At 50.0% G+C, this 21,975-nt stretch overlaps 1 protein-coding gene across 3 annotated transcripts in view; it reads left to right on the top strand.

Moving 5' to 3' along the window:
- Positions 1-3,626, top strand: part of LOC128947995 (lethal(3)malignant brain tumor-like protein 3) — a 30,364-nt gene extending 26,738 nt beyond the window's left edge. For 2 of the 3 annotated variants that reach the window (XM_054292545.1, XM_054292544.1), the window contains exon 19: positions 2,028-3,626. In XM_054292545.1, coding sequence (XP_054148520.1) covers positions 2,028-2,156 — 129 coding nt within the window. In that variant the 3' untranslated portion in view covers positions 2,157-3,626. The remainder of the gene's footprint in view (positions 1-2,027) is intronic. The other variant, XM_054292546.1, reaches the window with a different exon arrangement.
- The last annotated feature ends 18,349 nt before the right edge of the window (positions 3,627-21,975 follow it).

Genomic DNA, 21,975 nt, shown 5'->3' with positions numbered 1-21,975 from the left:
TAGGAGCTCCAGGGAAGGGCTGGAGCCACTCCTCCTGCATGGCAGTGACTGGAAAGGGCAGGTCTGTGATCACTGTCTGCTCCAGAGCTGCCTCCCTTTCAGGGGGAATCAGGCTGCAGTGCATTTTGTGGATTTATCTATCTGTGGTTTGTTTTCCCTTGTTTTAAAAACTGTGCAGACTCACACAAAATAGGAAGCAAAAGAAATAGAGGCTTGCAAAAAGCACTGTCCACCATGTGACAATACAGTAGAATACTTAGGAACTGAATATAGTGGGAATAGTGAAATTTGTTCAAATGAACCCATCTTTCACTGTAGCTGTGTTAAAGGGATTTCTAGGGAGTGTGTATACAGAGGTGAGATGTATCAGCAAATCTAATAAATCCAACTCTTCTCCATGTATTTTATTTCTTCTGGTCCTGAACACAGTGAATACTTTCTGGTTCTGAGAGTGCTATAGCCACAGTCTGTTCTAATCCTTATTTTCTGCAAAGTGAGGTTCCCTACACCTGATTTAGAGGAGCTTGTGTTGTTTTTCCAGTTTATGCTCAAAGCACATTGTCAGTTTGAAGTTAAAACCCTTTTAGCAGTTTGTCTTTGGCCAGAATACAGGTGTGAGTGACAGGAGAGCTGAACTCCCCACACTGTCCAGGATCAGCCTCCAAATGCTTCATATTCAGGATAAATAAATCCCTTGCAGACTTCCCTTGCTGGGGGGCTGGAGGGGGATAAGTTGCTGCTTACATTAGGAGTGAAGAGAACAAATTGTGCACAGAATTCTAAAACCTATCCAATAAGATGGAACAAAGGAATGAATAATAAAGCACAGACTTGCTTCTAGGTCCAGTTCAGGGCAGGACTGTTTAAAATAAGTGAGTGTGAGGAAGTGCAGTGAAAATGAAGCATAGGAATAAATAATATTGGACACAAAGCCATTTTGAAATTTAGGACTGTTTTCCAGCAGTTTTCTGCTCCTCTTGACTCTATTATTTAATTTAAGCAGCACAGTCCTATTTGTTTCAGGCTGTTTTTAACACATTCATTGCAGCAGTGTAGACTTGAGGCAGCTTGAAAATAAGATTCAAGGACATAGTGTGGCCATCTGTGGTCTGGGAGCGCTGCTGTCATTCCTAGTGCAGGAATTAACTTCCCAGTTACTCTCAGTAGCAGGTTAAGTAACTTGCTGAGGGTCTCTTTTGTGGTGAGAGGTGGGAAAACCAAATCTCCTGGCTCCTGGCTCTTTGCTGTAATTATGTGTTCTCTGAGTTTACTCAGTGTTTCCTCTTGCACCAGGCATTGACATCTAAAAATATTCTATTTGGGAAGACTACAAAAATAGCAGAATTGTTATTCTGGCTGGGCTGACTGTCCAGTGCTGTGTGCTGCACACTGCACTGGTGAGCATCAAGCGAGAGGAGGAGACACTGTCAGTCTCTGTAAATGGATTTTAATGGAATAACTTAGGGAGACACTTATTGTTTGTCTGTGTCCATTAATCTTTGGCTTCCTCCCTGCAGCATTTGGGGTTTATATTAATTATATCTGTGTTGTCTCTGTGGATGTTCTTGCTTGAGTAAATTTTTAACCTTTTCCAGAAACGGTGTGTCATGATTTTACTCGCTGCTACCTACAGTATCCTGTGCGTTCACATGGTAGTATGTTCATCAGTTGCTTAATTTGCATCTAATCAAATATGTGTCCTTGTTGATGGATTAGGAGGCTCTGTTTTTCCAGCCATATTGCATCTTCACTGTGCCTTAGTCTGTATAGCATATGGAATCATGGAATGGTTTGAGTTAGAAAGGCCCTTAAAAGCTCATCTCGTTCTACCTCTGCCATGGGCAGGACACATGAGGCTTCTCCATTTCTAGGGAGAGCTCTGTGAGATGGGGTCTGTGTCCTTTGGAAAGAGGACATCATGGGGTGTAGGGGCCAGAACCAGGCAAGAATCCCAGAATGACCAGAAGTGGAAATCCTGCCTGTCCCTTGGTGGGTAATCCCTCCCCTGTTTCTATTCCAACCTCCAGCAGATTGATGGCGAGGCCTTCCTGCTCCTCAAGCAGAATGACATCGTTAAAATACTCAGCATCAAACTGGGCCCTGCCCTGAAGATCTACAATGCCATCCTCATGTTCAAGTCTGCAGAAGATAACTGAGAAAAGGCCTTTGGCAGATCCAGGAGGAATTGACAGGGAATGGATCTTCAGCTGTGAGCATTACAACACACCAGACAGGTGGATTGGGACTCTGATGCATTTTAAGTAGAATTTAGGAAAAATGGTTTGAGGTTATAAAAATCCTGCCACAGTCTGGAATATGGGGCAGCTTCACTTCCAAGAAGAGGATATTATTATATTTTGTAATTGAATTGGTTTTGATATATCAATCTCTTTTTGAGATCAAGAAGAAACCTCCAGTTCTAAGGGGAATCCAGGGTAGCACTGGTGGAGCCGCAGGAGCAAGAAGAAAGTTTTGAGTAAAACTGGCTTTGTGTCCAGTGATAGTGCCTGAAAAACTGAGTGATCACCAGCGAGATTAATGTGTTTTGTGTAATAAAAGAGAGAGGAAAAAGATGCACTTCAAAGCAATTCCCCCGTATCCTTCACTGCTGTGACTCAGGAGCTGACCTTTTCAGGACTGATTGTTAAATTCCCGTTTTTCATACTGATCCTGGTTGTTGTGATGCCCTTGGCTGCCGGGCAGCTTCCACCCCAGCAGGAAGGGAGCATGGGCAGCGGGTTTCCATCAGGGATGGCTTGCTCTGGTTCTGCCAGCAAGCAAAATGTCCTCATTCCTGTCATTCCCTGTCAGGAGGCAAGGGCAGTGCAGGTGGCCTTTGGGTAGGCAAAGATCCCATAAGGGCATCTGCTGCTGGAGACAGAGGGATGTGTTTTAGCTGTAATTCTCCCATCAGTGCTTTTGTGCAGCTCCTTCTGCACCAGGAACACTTGGCAAAATGGCACCATCAAGAGCGCTTGGGGATTGGTGTGTGTTTGTTCTTGCCCTCTCCACTGTCAGCCAAATGCTAAGAATGGGAGTTGGAAAGCCAGCAGTGGCCAGACTGTGTGTGCAAACAGATTCCCTAGAAACAAATGGCTTTTCTTTTGAACCATCCCAACTGATGAATGTGAAGTGCTTTGGCCTTTGCCCCTTGAGGTGGACTTGGATGTGTTGTGCCAGAGAGCTGGAGGGCAGGGGAGCAGCTCCTCTGCCTCTGGGAGCAGGCAGAGCACACAGGGATGTGAGACTGGAGAGGAGTCAGGACTTAAACAGCAAAATGAGGGAACTTCCCAAAGGAAAGAGAGCTGCTGTGTGGGGGAAAAGGAGTGGACTTGGGGCTGTGTTCCTGCACATGCAGCCTGTGCTCTCCTGGCTGGGAGCAGGGGGGTTCCTGCTGCAGCAGAGGCCGTGTAAGGAGCATCCCATGGGCATTGGGCTGGAGGTTTCCCCACGGGCACTTCCCGAGTTCTCCTCTCCCCGTGGCAGGGTGTGAGTCCTGCTGGGCTGTGTGCCCTGTTCAGGGTGTGAGTCCTGCTGGGCTCTGAGCCCTGTTCAGGGTGTGAGTCCTGCTGGGCTCTGAGCCCTGTTCAGGGTGTGAGTCCTGCTGGGCTCTGAGCCCTGTTCAGGGTGTGAGTCCTGCTGGGCTGTGTGCCCTGTTCAGAGTGTGAGTCCTGCTGGGCTCTGAGCCCTGTTCAGGGTGTGAGTCCTGCTGGGCTCTGAGCCCTGTTCAGGGTGTGAGTCCTGCTGGGCTCTGAGCCCTGTTCAGGGTGTGAGTCCTGCTGGGCTCTGAGCCCTGTTCAGGGTGTGAGTCCTGCTGGGCTGTGTGCCCTGTTCAGGGTGTGAGTCCTGCTGGGCTCTGAGCCCTGTTCAGGGTGTGAGTCCTGCTGGGCTCTGAGCCCTGTTCAGGGTGTGAGTCCTGCTGGGCTCTGAGCCCTGTTCAGGGTGTGAGTCCTGCTGGGCTCTGAGCCCTGTTCAGGGTGTGAGTCCTGCTGGGCTCTGAGCCCTGTTCAGGGTGTGAGTCCTGCTGGGCTGTGTGCCCTGTTCAGGGTGTGAGTCCTGCTGGGCTCTGAGCACTGTTCAGGGTGTGAGTCCTGCTGGGCTGTGTGCCCTGTTCAGGGTGTGAGTCCTGCTGGGCCCTGAGCCCTGTTCAGGGTGTGAGTCCTGCTGGGCTGTGTGCCCTGTTCAGGGTGTGAGTCCTGCTGGGCTCTGTGCCTTGTTCAGGGTGTGAGTCCTGCTGGGCTGTGTGCCCTGTTCAGGGTGTGAGTCCTGCTGGGCTCTGAGCACTGTTCAGGGTGTGAGTCCTGCTGGGCTGTGTGCCTTGTTCAGGGTGTGAGTCCTGCTGGGCTCTGAGCACTGTTCCATTGCTGCTGGCAGCACCACTCGTGCTCTCCCTCTGGCCACTCTCCCTGAGGGCTGTTTGGCTGTTCTGGAACCACCCCAGCTCAGGCAGCCCTTGCAGCCCTTTGTCCATAGCTGGGGGCTGAATGCTGTGTGTGGGTTTGTCTGTGTGTGTGTGACAGGTTCTGCCCTCAGCCTCTGCCAGGCTCTGGGGTGTCTCAGGGCCCTGCATGGTGATGTAATCCATCCACAGGCACCCCAAGCTCCCTTGGCATATCTGCCACCAGCATGGCTCCCGGGAGCTGTCGGGAACAGAGTGAACACGCTGTCCATGACTGTGTGGTGACACAAGGAACACACTTGTTCCCCCTTCCTGTGTCACCCACATGCTTTGTCCAACCCTCCTGCTGCTGAGAAGGTTCTTGTGACTTGTCTGAAGCAGAAGGTTCCTTAAAATTGTAAATAGAATCCACACCGCTGAAGCAATTCAGTCCTTGAGTAATATTTAGAACAATTTGTTTCCATATTTTTTTTAATAAGAATTTTAGGAGTTTAAGCCTTCACAGAGAAGACACAGGTTTGGTGGGATACTTAATAGCTGAACCATTAAATATCAGCCAGGCAGCTGCAGGGGAGAAATTTATTGCAGTGTTAAGGACTAGGCAAGGGGTGAATTTAGTTTATTAAAATACATTTTTAGTATGATAACCAGGATGTTCACCAAAGAGTCACATTTCTTTATCGTGCTCTGCACATCCAGTGTCAGCATTAAGACTTGAATTGTAAGTGGCATGTCCTGTCCTTTGACAGAACACACCTTCTGGGCAAAGCAAAATTGTCTCTTGACAACTGGAACAGAAGATCCAGAGCTGGGCTGTTTTATTCCTGGCTCTCCACTGACTTGCTAAATAACCCTGAGCCCTTCCTGGCCCCAGTTTCCCCCTCTGTAACACCCAGCCAGGTGGGGCAAGTGCAATTTTGCCTTTTTCTTCTTTCAAGCAAGCAGGTCCTTCCAGATTTTCTGTTTCACCTCCTTCCTTTGGGAGCCTGATTTGGGGGACAGCAGATTGCCTCTAGCAATAAACCAAAATATAACATTAATTCCATTTTTTTTACTATATATAGATGGAGGATGAAGAGAATCAGTTAAACAAGCCATGAGATTCTAGTCAGTGACATTATTCAAACAGAAGAGAACCTTGGGGCTTCTGAGCCAGCTGGATCAAAGAGGAAAATGTGTACTTGGAGGTTGTTCAGTGACAACCAGCACAGTGCTTTCAGCAGGGGAGAAGGAGGAACCTTTTAGGGATGAAAGAAGGAGGAATGTGCTTCTTGTGCCTTTTTTTGTAATCTGATAATTGTCTTTGCAGAGCAAGCAAGAATGTGCACACATCTATTCCCTGCTCCTTCCCCAAATATAAGCTGTATTCCAATTAAATCCAGCAACTTCACAGGACAAAAAGACTTCCAGTGTCTTCACTGGACACATTTAAAACTCCCTGATATTTACAATATAGAACAAAACGAAACCACATCTTTTAGCCCCATAACTGAGGAATTCATCGGTTGCTGGTGCCATTCCACTTGTGTCAGGGAGTGCTGCTTTCCCCTGTGTCTCGGTGAGTTGTTCCTGCTGCTTGTCCAAACTCTGCTCTGCCTGTTCCCAGTCCTGCTCCAGGCCTGTGCCATAACCAGGGCTCTGCAGGGGCTTTGGTTATCTGATGCCTTGTGTAATTTGAAATGTGCACTTTGAAGCAAAAATCCAAAAGTTGTGGCTTTGTGGGGAGCAAATGTGAAGCTGGGTAATGCCACCTGGGGTTGGGAAGATTTTGAGTCTGCTGGATGTCAGCAAGAGCCAGTTGTTGGCCCAGCTGAACCCAGGAGTCTCCTAGCAATGCAGATACATTCCTTAGAAGCAACTCGGAGCTGTGTCAAGTTCCCATGGGCCAGCCGTGCAATTAGGAATTTCCAGTTTTCAAAATCTTATTCCTGGCTGTGGTTTTGTTCCCTTTTTGTTGTTTTTGAAATTCAAAGCAATCAAATGTTTTCTCTTTTTCTCTTCTTCTCCTCGGCTGGGAGTCCTGTTAAATTTTTTCTGTGCCATCACCAACAATCATCCCCATAATCCAGTAGCAGCAAATTTCAGCCCTGGGTAATGAATCACATTAAACTTGGACAGGAGCATTTGGCATCGCTGACAGCAAAACTCTGCTGCTGAAGGAGAAGCCCAACACTTGGCCCAGGGATAAGCCAGTTCAGCTGTACAAGATTGCCTGCTACTTTTATGCCCTACTTAGGGATTTATACCACAGAGAGCTTTAAAGTTTTTGACATCCCCCCCATGATGTGATGAGCCAGCTTATTTTGGAGATTCCTGTTACTTGAACTGGAAGCACGTGTAGGGAAGAGAGCAGGGGCTCGGCTCAGCCTCAGAAATATCTGCCTGTTTTAAACCAAATACTTGAGCTTTTCTACACTAGCCATTACCTTGCACTCCACTGATGCTTTCCTCTGGAAATGTGAATAAAATTAATATAAGTTCACACCTGGTTTGTTTCTTCTGTGTGTGGGGCTGGCTGTCCTGGAGGGCTGGCACTGGGGGGCTTGGTTGTCACATTGTTATCCTTCCCTTAAACGGCAGTCACAACACAAGGCAGCATCTTCATTTTTATCTCTTTTGCCTGCTCTTATCTCTGTACTTGAGCTCTCCTTGATGTGTTCACAGGACAGCACTGGCTGCTGCAGCTGTACCTGATTCTCCAATCCCTCACTCTCCTCTGCTGCTGCCAGGTTTTAATCATTGAATCCTGGAATGACTTGGGATGGAAGGGACCCTAAAGACCATCCAGAGATGGAGTAGCTACAGCTGCTCTGGGCAATCTGTGCCAGGGCCTCCCCACCCTCCCAGGGAGCAATTCCTTCCCAAAATCCCATCTATCCCTGCCCTCTGGCAGTGGGAAGCCATTCCTTGTGTCCTGTCCCTCCAGACCCTTGTCCAAAGTCCCTTTCTGGGTTTCCCAGAGACCCTATAGGCACTGGAAGGCTTGTAGTTTCCTCTTGAATTCCTTAATCCCTCATGGTTTCCTATCACAAACAATCCCAGAACTTCATCTTCTTAAACAGCTCTCAAAGTTGGGTTTTTTACTAAAGCTAGCAAGAACTTGTTCTTAGTATGAATCCATATTGAAACTGCATTTTAGGGTCTGTCTGTTTTCCCTTTCCTTAATGCCCCCCTGGGCTTCTTCACTGTGTGTCCATAACCATGATAATTACCTGTTTCTGCTCTAATCATAATTAGCTGATAAATGCAAGCCATTCTCTGATGTGTCCCAGATGAGGCATTGAACCTGTCCTGCTCCTCCCCAGGTGTGTCGGGAGCTGCACCTGCAGCAGGTCCCTGCTCCAAGGGCAGAGGGGCCAGGGCCACATTGGCAGCTGAGGCTTGCAAACCTTCTGAAACTAAAAATAATGGAGAGTTGGCTCCCAGCCATAATTTCTAAACTATCCCATCTTTGGGGTAAACATTTGCTCTCATTGGTTTTTCCCTTCCAACGTTTTTGCTTCTATTTAAACCGTGGTTTGTTTGCTTTTGTTACCGTGATCGGATTCCCGGTCTGGGGAGCTGGGCTGCTTGGAGCAGCCTCGGGAACATCAAATGCTGCTCTGTGCTCTTGTTAGTTCCCTCGGGGCTGTGCTGGGTCCTGTGCCTGTGTCCTTTGCAATTCAGAGATCTGAGCTTCTCCTCAGCAGCGATTTTTTTCCCCCACAGTTTTGACGGAGAAGTTTGAGCACAGCAAGAAACATCAATTACCCAAATCGTTGATTGCATTTGCAGATTATTCTGCTCAGGCAAACATGGAATTTTTTTGTCCCAAGTCATATTTCTCCTTTGGCAGGGAAAGCCTGTGGTTGATCTTTTTGCCTGCTCAAATTACTCTTTCAGCCCTGACCATGCTCTGTGGACTGGTTTGTCCCTTGTGCCAAGCCCCATCACACGATGCCCAGTGGGGTTTGCAAACCCCCTGGAGGGACTGGAGGGGTCTCTCATTTTATTGGGTACCCTGCTGTTGGCTGTGGGTGCACAAGGAGGGGAGTACAGACCCCAGCTCTCACCTCACACTGTCTGGATCCTGCACCACCCTGGTTTCCACAACAAACCTCACCTGACAACCTACAATTCTCAAATCCTACAACTTTCTCAGGAGGAGGAACTGTAAAGACAAACCACAGCACTCCCCTGACAGGCCAGCCCAGTGGGAAGAAGGATGTGGGAATGGATGGAGAGGGAACCTGCTGTCTCCATCCTGCACTCTGCAGCTGACGGGCAAATTCCAGCTTCAGGAGAAAGAGTGGTGGCATTAGAGAAAAACAGAGTGTTGGCTTGTTCAGGAGGGCTGCTGTGCTCTGCCCAGCCCGCTGCAGAAGTGCCAGACCTTTCCCAAATACCACTCCACTATTTATTGACTTTGCCTGTCACTTCCCCTAATATATTCTTCTCCTTGCCACCATGTACAGCCTCAGCTTATTAATTGCCCCATGACACTTTCTCCTCTCTACATTATTCACCATCCAGACACTTCTAATGTAAGCAAGATATTTTTTGGAGTCAGATACATTTGCTGCTGGAACACTTCCAGCTGTTTCTTCAAGAAATGTGCTGAAGGCCTTTGCAGAAGGGTATCAGTGCCAGAGCCCCCAGAGATGCTGCTTTGCCCCCAGGAAACCCCTTCCCACCATCCTGGACCAGGGCACCGGTGACTTCAATTGTTTGCTTTGTTCTCAAAAAAAGGGCTATGGCTCCACCATCATTCAGCCTAGTGCCCTCACATGTCATCAGCACTGGCCATAGAGTGGCCATAGAGTGGCTTTTTGCTGCAATGCTGGTTGAAGGAGCTTTTCACACCAGAGTGTTGTCCATGTCCCTCACAGCACTTGACTCAAATTCCGGGTGTTCAGAAATGCTTCCAAAATGTTGTTCCAAACTGAGGTGGTTTCCATGGCTGGGGTCGTGGCTGTGCTGGAATCCAGCAGCTCTGTGGGTCATGGTTGCCAGAACACCTCCACTGTGTGCACCCTCCTCACACTGAGAGGGGTTTTCTGCTGCAGACCGAGGTGCCCGCGGCTGCAGGGTTTGTTATCCCTGGCAGGACCGGAGCAGGGGAGGCTGTGCTGTGTCTCTGCTGCCCAAAGTGGGACCACACAACTATTCAATGAGGCTCCAGATGGCTTTCACAACGTCTTGAATTCATCTCTCTCATGGGTGGAATTGAAAAAGGCCAGAGAAGAGGCTCAGATATAAATTTGCCCATGATACAAATTTCCCAAGCATGTCTGTGCTGCTGGTTAGTGGCTGGGGAAGGTCTTGCTCTTCATTTCAGAAGAAACACAAAAACACAACAGTTGGAATGTTGATTTTTGTGTTCTTCCCCACAAGCAAGTATTTTCCTCTCGCTTGTGCTCCCATGTGCACACCACATGCTGGAAGAATTAACCAGATTAAGTTTTCAGAGCTCAGTAGCCCCATCTCCCTTTTTCTCCTTGTTTTTTTTTTTTTTCCCTCTCTCTGGCTGTGTGGGATTTCCCTGCCCTGTGAAGCTTTTTCCTCACTGATCAATTCTTCATGCAATCAGTGAATTCTGCCACTATCCCACCATCAATCCCCTTCCTTTTCATGAATGCTGCACACATGTGAGAGCTCACAGGCATCCCCTTCTCTTTAGCACCATCCCCCTTCCCAACACCATCCACTCCCCAAATGCCCCTAGCCCTGTGTTCCTCCCGGGGCTGCTGGCATGAGCACCAGAGGATGGGGTGTCCCTTGGGCCTGGCGGGGTAAAGGCAGATCCACGGATTTCCCTCCAGCTCCTCCAAATCCTGCTACAAAACAGCAGGGAGATGCTCTTGGGCAGCAGCAGTGCAGCTCCAGCACATCTCAGCCTCCCCTGCTCCCACCAAGCCAGGCTGCAGACCCTTGCCATGGTGGAAAGCCCAGGGCAAGGCAGAGCAGCAGCTCTGGATCCACCCAGCCCAGATGGAGGCAGGAGCCCTCATCCAGCACCAGAGCCAAAGTGGGCAGGAATGCCATGGAGCCCAGAGGGGAGAGGCTCCAGCAATGACACAGGGTCTCGTTGGGGTCCCTGTGCCCCCAGGGTGCTCCCCAGCTGCAGATCAGCTGGGCTGGAACAGAGAGGAGCCTCAGAGCTGTGCTTGGTGTGTCTGTACAGCACCAGCCGTGTGAGCTGCACTGCTCATCCTGCTGCAGCAACAATCTCCAGCAAAGGCAGCTCTCAGAAGGCTTTCACCAGGGATGGGAGGCCCCAGCCCACTCTCCATAAATCAGCCAGCAAGGTTTCTGTGTCTTCCTTGCTGCTTTCCCTGTTTCCCAGGATTTTACAAAACTCTGGGCTGAGCAACCTATTTGGAAGGAAACTGCCCTAAACAACCCCTGAAAAAGGCAGTTGATAAAGAAACCGTTTACATTTCAAATAAATAAAACATTTTTTGGCTTTGGATCAAAACCAAGTTGTGTTCAGTGTTACCAGTTTCAGTGAGTCATTTCTTTTTATACCCAGGCAGTTTCTCTTATAAAATGTGCACGAGGACTCACTGTAAGCGGGGCAGGAAGCAAACAGTGGGGTTTTTTTACTATTGCACAAGGTTTTCCTTGTGGACAGAGCCACCAAAGCTTTTCTCTTGCCTTGAAGCTGGTGCTTGTTTATGTCTGTTTACAAGCAATTTCTATTAAGAACCAAAAGTGATGCTGTGGATGGCTCTATTGTATGTTAGCACTGCATTTCCAGATGGATGTTGAAAGTAGCTCTGTATCCACTACAAATGGAAAACCTTTATAAACTTGAATTGGAGCTTCTGATCGTTGAGCCAAGGAACTTTCTTGCAGGCAGGGTAAAAATGCAGAGTTTGCCCCTGTAAACTGCAAAGGGAAGGAGTGCACATGAGCACAGACAAAATAGTCCCTGTCCACTGGGAAGCACTAAGAGCTTGTGGTGATAACCAGGAGGAGAATAATATGTTAAAGTCCTCCAAAAATCAATACTCAGCCAAACTGGAGACTTGCTATGGCTCAGCCATCAGCTTTGGCTCTCACCCACACTCAAGAGGTGCTTAATAGCATCAAAGACATCAGGGGTTCAGTGTTGGTGGTGAGGTGATGAAGGTCAGTGCTGCAGCCCAGGTTCTCCTCAGGAGCATTCTGTCAACCACGTGAGATGAATGTGATCTTCCTGCATGAGCTTTCCCAGTGGGAAGAGCTGGCAATACATGTTTAAGTCCTTCAGATTGGTAGAAAGCAGGTAACTCATCTTTGAAGAGGAATATGAGGTATTAAAGTGAATTCTCCAGGGGCTTTTTGATCTTATATCCTACAAAGTATCCAAAAGAGGCTACAAGGGTGCTGAAGGATCAGGAGGGACCACCAGAGTAGTGGCTGAGGTCACTTGATGTGTTCAGCTGGAACAGAGGAGACTGAGCCCAGACCTCCCTGGGGTCTGCAGCTCCTCCCGAGGGGCAGCTCTGATCCCTGCTCTGGGGCAGGGACAGCAGCCAGGGCACGGCTGGGGCTGGGCCAGGGCAGCTCAGGCTGGAGATCAGGGCAAGGCTCTTCCCCAAGAGGGTGCTGGCACTGCCCAGGCTGCCCAGGCAATGGGCACGGCCCCGAGGCTGCCAGAGCTCCAGGGCAGTTTGGACAGGGCTCCAGCGGTGCCCAGGGTGGGGTTATTGGGGTTCTGGGCAGGGAGAGGGTTGGACTGGATGATCCCTGTGGGTCCCTTCCAGCTCAGGACATTCTGGGATTCCATGACCTTCCAGGGTGCTCAGCCAGAGCAGTAGCATCTGCATCCCTTTAAGAAGACATGTCTGGTCAAGATCATCCACAACATCTCCTGAAAGAAGATTTGAAATAGGAGACCTCCCCTTCAAAGAGTCATCTTTGTTTAGCAGTAAAATTGATTAATTGGAAGGGATAAAGAAAACAAAGGCTGCTGTTGATCCCATGGGGTCAGGCTCGCCCTGCCAGCGGCGCCCCGTGAGCGCCGGGTGCTCTCACCTTCCCTTGCCCTGCTCCGCCGTGCTGCTCTGTGCTTTGGGCCCTCAGGGTCCATCCCGTGGCTGTTTGAGAGAGAGGAGCATCCCCCAGATGGGTGCAGGGACTGCAGGAGCTGCCACGAGGAGAGTCAGCTGCTCAGCACAGGGCAAACGAGGACAGGAGCTGCAGCCTGAGCCTGCTCCCGCTGCCGGCTCTCATCCCTTCCCCTGGCACGCCAAGGAGAGCTGGGAACGAGATAGGACAGCTCTGATGGGGTCTGGTGTGGTCCAGAGACATGCTGGGCACTGTCAAAGGTCTGATTTGTTCCAAGTGGCATCAGCCCTCACAAAGCTGAACATCTTGTCTGAGATACCTCAGCTCTGGCACTGGGCACAGGAGGAATCATCATCTGAAGGAATCCCCTTCTCCTTACACAGCTCTTTTGGGATTAGATGTGTGGAAATGCTGACTTTCTCCCTTAACCCTCAGAAGAGCCCAGGGGACGGCTGATTTTCAGCTGGCTGAGGTCAGGCATGGTGCATTTCCTCAGACAGGATGTATGGAATGCTTTCCTTAGTATTTATTGTGTGTTTTATTATAATAACACAGCAAGATTTTTCTCCTCTCGCTTTCCTCATGCCTGCCTGCCCAGGCTCTGAGCATGATTAACCTAGAAAAGCTCCTTGCAATGTTCAGCAAATGCTGGATAACTTTAGGAAAGCATCAACTGAAAGGATCCCCAGCTGAAGGGGTGCAGAGTTGAGGTGTGGTGGGGCTCTGTCCTCACAGGACAAGAGGGTCCCGTAATTCACTGCTGATCAGGGAGCTCAGTTAAATCCATAGATGGAAAAATTCAGTAGTTGTATGTGAGAGCCTGAAATAGTCCCAAAAGAGTGAAAAAACCCACCTTGATATTCCTATGGGAGCTCAAATTCATCAGGACTCATAAAATCACTACTTGAGCTGTGGCAGAGTGTTAACTATTTTCTTGCCTATCACAGCCATGTGTGTAATTGCTCTTCTCCCCATTAATAGGGTTAGCAAAGTGTTCTCCCAAAAGCCACCTCCTTTTTTTCCCCGGATTTCATCCAGACACAGTCATTTGGAGACTGGGTCCTAGTCCTCTACTTAACATAGTGTCAAAAATCATTGCTCGCCAGATGATTCCTTTCCCCTGGGCCACTGATGCCAAAAGAGTTTGCACTGTTGTCTGAGAACCCCAGGATTTGTGAGCTGATTTGTTTCCCTTTTCTCCAGAAAATCACCCCAAATTTCATATAATCTCTAAGAAGATTAAGCAGCATTTTGACAGCTGAGCTCCCTCTTGGTTCAGGATTCCCAGGAATTGTTTCCCTCTGGGTGTGATCCAAGGCCAGGGCTGTTCTTCAGTTGCTGTTTAATTAGTTTCTAAGTTCTTCTAGTGCCAGAGTAGATCTACATAAATTAAGAACAATAATCTCTATAAGCACTTCTGTAAGGAACAGAGCTTTGGAAGTCCCCACAGCACAGATTCCCCCCCCACCCCCAACCCTTCAGAAGGTGTCTCCTCCTCTCCCTGTTTCTTCCCCGTTTTTAGCTCCAACTCCTTTTTTCTTGCTCTGTCTGGGTCAGGATCTCCAGCCAAACACCCCAGGGCAGGAGGGCTGGGAATAGATGGGGTGGGTGGCCTGGGCCCTTGTGGGCAGCTCAGATCCCTCAGGGTCGTTCCGCCACCCCCCATCTGTGCTGAGTTCAACCACGAGCCTCTGTGGAAAGGAAAAAATGCTGCTTTTGTTTCCTCTGCAGCCCCCAGAGAGGCTCTAACGCCTGAGCTTGACTCCTTGACAGCCCTCAGCTGCTAATCACACCCAAAAGTGCCTGCAAACATAACCAGTGGTAAATGCACAGATCTAATCACGCCAGGGAACAGGAGAGGTGCCATTTAGCAGCTCTAGAAAAGAATCAGTTCTCTTCAGACTAACAGTCCTTGGGGAAGGATAGCACATGCAATATTCAGTGGGATATGGAGAGCAACACAGAAAGAGCCAGAAATACCTCCAGGAAAATCTCACTGGTGGAGATGATGAAGCTGAAGAGGATCAGAGGGCTGGAAAGCCTCGGCCAAGCCACCATGTCCTGAGACCTTCACTAGCTTGCTCCAGCTTGTGCTTAGAGTGGGAGAAACCCGCAGCCTTTCCTCACCTCATGATGGTGTTTTGCACATCAGGAGGGTTCCCAAATCCTGGAATCCCTGCCAGGAGCAGGAGAAGATGGAGGGGAGTGGGCACACGGTTGTGCATGTTGCCCCTCTGCTCTCTGGAGGAGCCTAGCACAGCCCCAATCTCATTACAGCATTTTCCGTAATACTACAACATGGACATAATTATTACAGGATTTTCCCAGTGTGTAGTTGAAAACTTACTGGGAGAAACAGTGCCAGGTTCCCTAAATGAAAATTATCCCTTTTGCTCCCAAAAAACCCCAGTTTCTTGTTACTTCCACTCATTCCCTCATGGATCCCTTTGCTGGTGTCTGCTCTCTTGCTCAGTCCTTAGGTGGCCATAAAATGTCCTCATTTCTGCATTCAGCATGGCTTGATCCTCTCCAGAGGGATTATGAGGAGCACTTTCCATGGTTGTTGCTGCCTCTGCAGCGGGGCCCGCTCGGCTGTGCTGTCCTGGGGCTGGCACCGGGCCCCGGCCGCAGCCACTCGCTGCCGTTGTGGAGGCAGAGCATGGCTTGGGATGGGCTGGAGGAGGCTTGGTGTTTCTGAGGTAAAACTTCTGAGTGGTAACTGGCGTAATTTCCCCTCCTGAATTCCCTCCAGCATCCAGCCTCCTCAGCTCTGCTCATACCATCAGCAAGTCCTTTCCAGAGACCTCTTGGACAGGAGGGGTGAAAACTCACCCTGTGCCAAGGAACTCTGGCCAAAGGCTTTGAAGGTTGCTGTGGTTCAGGGGTGAGAAGCAGTCTTGCTCTGGAAAGGGCTGAGCTGTTTAATTGCAAACAGCATTACTGGCTTCCCTCATAAATGCCTGTGTGCTCAGCCACCCTCTCCAAACGTGTCCCGAGCCAGCAGGAGCTCACAGCGCTCACATCCAGGGTCTGGAGTGGCAGCTTTTGGAAGTTCCTCCCCAAGACCCAAAGGCCAGGATGGGGCAGGGAAAGGCTGAGCCCTCCTGAGGCCGTGTCGGGCTCCTTTGAGCGAGCTGGGCCCAAAGCCCACACAGGCAGCCCGGGGCGCTGGCTGCGCTCCCTCCTGAGAATGTGGAGATGATTAAAGCACCGGGAGGAGCTGGGGGCTTGGGACGGGGCAGGGAGACAACAACACACTGTGTGTGTATATGTGTGTGTGTGTGTGTCTGTGTCTGTGTGTGTGTATGTCTGTGTCTGTGTTGGTGTGTGTCTGTGTGTGTATGTGTGTGTCTGTGTGTGTCTGTGTGTGTGTCTGTGTGTCTGTGTGTGTGTCTGTGTGTGTATGTGTGTGTATGTGTGTGTCTGTGTGTGTCTGTGTGTGTCTGTGTGTCTGTGTGTGTGTGCATCTGTGTGTGTGTGTGTGTCTGTGTGTGTGTCTGTGTGTGTCTGTGTGTGTGTCTGTGTGTGTGTGCGTCTGTGTGTGTCTGTGTGTGTCTGTGTGTGTCTGTGTGTGTGTCTGTGTGTGTGTGCGTCTGTGTGTGTCTGTGTGTGTCTGTGTGTGTGTCTGTGTGTGTCTGTGTCTGTGTGTCTGTGTGTGTGTGTCTGTGTGTGTGTCTGTGTGTGTGTCTGTGTGTCTGTGTGTGTGTGTCTGTGTCTGTGTCGGTGTGTGTGTGTCTGTGTGTGTGTCTGTGTGTGTGTCTGTGTGTGTCTGTGTCTGTGTGTCTGTGTGTCTGTGTCTGTGTGTGTGTGTCTGTGTGTGTGTGTCTGTGTCTGTGTCGGTGTGTGTGTCTGTGTCTGTGTGTGTCTGTGTGTGTGTCTGTCTCTGTGTGTGTCTGTGTCTGTGTGTCCGTGTGTCTGTGTCTGTGTGTCTGTGTGTGTGTCCGTCTGTGTGTGTGTCCGTGTGTCTGTGTGTGTGTGTCTGTGTGTCTGTGTCTGTGTGTCCGTGTGTCTGTGTCTGTGCCTGTGTCTGTGTGTCTCTGTGTGTGTGTGTCTGTCTGTGTGTCTGTGTGTCTGTGTGTCTGTGTGTCTGTGTCTTTGTGTCTGTGTCCGTGTGTCCGTGTGTGTTTCTGTCCGTGTGTCTGTGTGTCTGTATCCATGTGTCTGTGTGTCTGTCCGTGTGTCCGTGTGTGTTTCTGTCCGTGTGTCCATGTGTACGTGTGTGTCTGTGTCTCTGTGTGTCTGTGTCCGTGTGTCCGTGTGTGTCTGTGTGTCCGTGTGTCTGTCTGTCCGTGTGTCCATGTGTCCGTGTGTGTCCGTGTGTCCGTGTGTCTGTCTGTCCATGTGTACGTGTGTCTGTGTTCACAGCGCACACCTCTCTCCTTGCCAGCAGCAATAGCTGCCATATGGAGCCCGTGGCGGAGGGTGCTGGGCCGGCACGGGCACAGCCTGGTTCTCAGGATCAGTTTGAGCTGCAGGATGTTCTCTGTGAGCCCATTTCCCTGCAGAGCAGCCGTCTGGGGGATGCTCACACACTGGGATTGTTGCCAGTTGGGGAAGTTAAACCTCCCGACACTGCTGGTTTTGTGCCCCATGCCCAGTGCCCAGGGGGCTGCTGGGGCCACCAGGACGTCTCTTGTTCATCTTGTGGGGTATTTGCAGCACAGATCTGATGAAGAATGGCTGAGGACCTGGGAAAGGGGCTCAGCCTGGAGACTCAGGGGGGATATTCTGGCTCTGCACAACTCCCTGACAGCCAGGGGAATCGGGCTGTGCTCCAGGGACAAGAGCAGAGGGAATGGCCTCAGGCTGGGCCAGGGCAGGCTCAGGGGGATATTACAAAATATTTCTTCACTGAAAGGGTGATCCAGCCCTGGCACAGGCTGCCCAGGGCAGGGAAGGATATAAGAGATGTGCAGATGTATCACTTGGGGACATGGTCAATGGTAGCCTTGGCAGTGCTGGGGAATGGTTGGACTCGATGATCTCTGAACAATTCTGTGATTCCCTTGATTTAAGCCATCTGCCCAGATCACAGGATCCCAGAATGATTTGTCTTGGAAGAGACCATAAAACCCATCTCATTCCACCCCTGTGCTATGGGCAGAGAGTTCCACTGGACCAAGCCTCATTCAACCAGGCCTTGAACCCTTCCAGGGATGAGGCAGTCACAACTTTTCTGGGCACCCTGTGCCAGGGTCTCACTACCCTCAGAGGAAATGTTCCATCTATCCCTGCCCCCTGGCAGTGGAAAGTCATTCTCCCCTCTTATGCCTCCACGCCCTTGTCCAAAGTCTCTCTTCAGCTCTCCTGGAAACCTTTAGTCCCTGGAAGGGACTCTCAAGTCTTCCTGGACCCTTCCTGCCCACCCTCAGCTATCCCAGCCTGGCTGGGGATCCTGCCCAGCACCACAGGGAGATCCCAGCTCCCCATCTTGCCCTATTTCCAAAGCCTCTGCACACCCACACAAGGAAAGACCTCACAGTGGCAGCTCCAGAACTGTCCTGCCTTCTCCCCAAGCTCATCCCTGTCCCCAGAGCCTCTGCCTCAGGCAGTTTCTCCTGGCTGAGCTCCAGCTGGCAGTTCCATTTATCTGGCTGCATTAAGTGCCTGGCAGGTTGCATTATTCTTTCAGTATGTGAGGCTTTTCCAAACCTCATCTTCTCCCAGTCGCTCCTGCAGGCTGGCATTGGGGAAATCCTACAGCATCCCAGCCTGTGGTTCCCAGTTACCTTCCCCATCCAAGAGCCACTGGTGTGGGGTGCTGGAACTCCTACATGCTGCTTTTTTCTGATAAATAAGGAAAAATGGGGCTACAGCTTAACCATGTGGGCTTTTAAAAATTTCCAGTCAGCTGTGGATCTATTTTCATCTAGAAAATAATGTATTGATATATATAAAATGTATCCATATACATATAATACATACCTGTAATTTTTTCAACTGAGATCAAAGTACAGTCCCTCATTTCATCTGGGGGATGGAGAGTGCAATTAAAAATTACCTATTTTGCCAATAATAATAAAATAAGTGCTTTTATTAACCAGGGCAACACCCTTTTTGATTAGCATCAGCAGGACTCAGGGATGACAAGCAAGATGTTGCAGTATTCTGCATGAATGGTTCAGTATCCTGCTCTGAGACTTCTGGGATAAAAATCTGAGATGTCCCAAGGATGTATTACAGGCTGGGGGGAGGGAATGGAAACTGGAATTTTTATATGCCAGAACCCATAGGGCATTAGCAAAAGGAGGTGTGACTTGCACCACGTACCCCCTGGGAGCCACAGCCAAATCCAGTCTGCTGTGCTTGGAAATGGGGATCCCTGGCCCCCAGCTCAATGTTCTCCATCACCTCTGGCTCTGTCCCAGTCTATTCCACTGGTTCCAGTGTTCAGCATCCAGCCCCACTCACAGCCCCCGTGGGACCCTCCCCAGCACCAGCCTGGGGCAGGGGAGATGCCTCCAACTTTTCTGCGTGGCAGGAGAGAACATCAAAGGCACCAACCCGCTGCCTCACCCACGCCCTGCCTTGGCCTCTCTCCCTCTGTCCCAGTTTGCATCATGGAAAATGATGTCCACGGGGTGCAGCCAAGGCTGCTGGCTCAGCTCCACATGCCCGGGGCCAGCTGAGACACAAACACGAGCTCCTGTTCTGTCCTAGGAGGGGGCATTTGTCCTCTCCCTCCCCGATCCTGCATCTCTTTCCCTCTTCTGGAATAGTTACAGCTGCTCAGGAAACACCAGGGAAAGCCAGCAGAAGAAACTGCTGTGTTTCCCTCCTTCCTTCTTATCTATCAGCCAGAACCAATTAAACTCACAGGAGCTCAGCTTTTCCCTCCTTCCCTTTTAATTTCAGACCCTCTGGTAAGAGGAGACATGATAAAATGCAAGATTAAATGTCTAATGCCTGGGATTTGGGATTACTGGAGCCAGGCTGGATGGATGGAGGAAGAGGGATGTGTCTGGTCACAGGGAGGAATTGGGCTAGCGATGCTTCTCCTCATCTTGTCTCTCATCTGTGACATTGAAAGGGCAGGGAAGTGTGAAACCCCTGCACAGATCCAGCCCAGAGCTGTTCCAAAGGGAAAGGTTTCGTTCTACGATGCTCCGTTGTGGCTTTGGGAGGGGATTTCTGTTCAGGGCTGGGGGGGTGAGGTCCAAAATCCCCCCATGGCAGTTGGGTGGGGATCTGTGGGGCCAAGTCTCTCAGGCTGGTAGGTAACAGCATCTGATAACCCCTGTCATAAACCAGACATGCATCACCCTTCCTCCCATCTGCTCTTCGCTCCATATGGGAGAGTTTCAGGCTTTGATGGCTGGAAAGATGCTGCTGATTTATTCATGGCCACTTCCCACCCATTAGCGTTAATAGCTCTTCTTACTCTGTCTGTGGAGCCTCTCAGTGACCTGGGAAGGTCAAGCACAGAGAGATGCTGTAGCCCAAATAATTTCCTGGAAATCACAGGTGTGGTGAGTTCCCATCCTCAACATCTGAGCTTTCCAGCAGGGAAGGAGAAGGATGCCTGCAAATGTCCCCTCTCTCTTTCTTCTTCCTCTTGATCTTCTCACTTTAGAGAAGAAATTGCAAAGATGAAATTGTGCAAGCTCTCCACAGCCTTCCTCCCAGCTACTCCTGGCTGCACCATATGGCAAACAGGCTCTGCTCCAGCTTGCTTTGGGTAGCAAAGTGCCCTTTGGGTGGAAATGTGTCCTTTGGATGAATCCCAGCCCTATGGCTTTTGATGAAGTCGCCATATCTCAACCACTGAGCAGCCAAGGGGTTTCCAGGTCCTTCCCAGGGGAGAGAAAATAATTTCTCCAAGACAAACCCCATGTCTGAGCAGACCAGAGAGAAATGAGTTCCTCGACAGTTGCTGTTCAATGCCTGGGTGTTCCTGCCTTTTGGGTCCCACAGCTCCAAACCTACCAGGTTAATTTTGCCAACACCTTAAATGCAATGAGGGTGCAGCTCCAGCCCTGCTTCTAGGCTGGTGTCCCTGGGGAGCAGGGGAGGAAGGATCTGTGGGGTTGTGCTGGGGTTCTGGTGTTCTAAGGCTGAGATCCCCTAAAGCCTCGGGGGCTGCCCTGCTGTGAGGGGTGGGGGAGCATTTTGAATCCTCCCATGCTCCAGAAAGTGGGAGAAGCTCTTTTGTGCAACAGCTCCATGTCTGTGAGGTGATGTGGGTGGGGGGATCCAAATCTGTCAAGGAAAGGGCTGCAGAGGATGAGTTTGTATCCTGGGACGAAACAGAATATTCCAAACAAGAAAGCTTTGTGGCTGAGTTGGGCTCATCTCCCTTTCCAGGGGATCTCATCAAGTCCTCTCCCCTCCTGAGGTCTCAGCTCCCTGGATGTTATTTGAAACAGGGACACGGATAAATGCAATAATGTTCCAGAGATGCTGAGATGCAGCTGATGGGCCAAGGAGCAGATAAATGTGTTAGTGCTGAGGCACTGCACAGGCTCCTCCTGCTCCTGCCTGACCTCAGCTGCCAACTTTAAAGCATAAGAAAAGGCTGTGGATATTGCACTGGGTGATTTTTTTATTCTGGTTTGGGTTTTTGGTTGTTTTTTTTACTTTACTAATCCTTTAGCAGCTTGGTAGCAGAACCAGGGCCTTCTCTAGGGCTGCTGGAAGGCCTGGTGCTCAGGCACAACAAGAGACATCATTTCAGTGAGGATATTTGCTGTATTTTGGAAACACTGGGCTCAGGAATCTGAATTGCCAATAATGGCCATTTAATGTTCTGAGCCAAGATGTGTCCTTAGCCTGTGAATTGAGACAGACAAAGGGACATTTCTGTCTTACGGGTACCCAAACATCCGAGTTGTGCAGTTTTCCTTGTGTGATGGACTGGGGATGCTCAGCTCCTGCATCACCCAAGCAGATATTGAAGTGTTTTGGGAAGGGGCTTTTGGTACAGGATGGCTCCATGTCCCACTGTGGGAACAAGGAGCAGAGACACTGCCAGACCCTGTGGTTTCACATCTTCAGGGCACAGCACTTTCCCCCTGCAAGCTGCTAATGAAGGCTGGGTGCTAATGAGGGTGTGATTTAATGGAGGAGGGAAAAAGGAATGGGAGGGTTTTCAGATGTGCATCTTGGCATGGGTCAGGGATGGATGGAGGACAATTCTTCCCTGGTGTGCTCCATCCCTTCAGAGAAACAAAGCCTCGAGGGCTTCTGCAGCACAGATGTCATCCTGTCATCCCATGGACCACATCTGGTAGCTGATGATGAAGCTTTTTCCCCTCAATTGCAGTGTGCCCCTTCTGAACTTGTTCAGCAATTGTTTAATCAAATTGCTGAACTTGTCACTGAGCTCCTGCAGTGACAAGTTCAGCAATTTGATTAAACAGGGTCTAAAATGCATTTCCCTCAGTGACTGTTCAAATTTGGCCCTGATGGGTGCATTGGATTCCCATGGCATCTCTCCTGCAGGATCAGACATCAGGAGGATCCCTCAGCCCCTGCCCCAAGCCACCAAGGTTTCACACAGCCGCTGCCACTGAGAGCCCAGCCTGTCTCAAATATTTTCCTGC

This window comes from Melozone crissalis, unplaced genomic scaffold (genome assembly GCF_028551555.1).
Source record: "Melozone crissalis strain CALT ecotype California unplaced genomic scaffold, PUWL_Pcris_2 ptg000111l_1, whole genome shotgun sequence".
NCBI lineage: Eukaryota > Metazoa > Chordata > Aves > Passeriformes > Passerellidae > Melozone > Melozone crissalis.
Note: the sequence above shows the minus strand (reverse complement) of the source record. Positions and strands in the feature narration are given on the sequence as shown.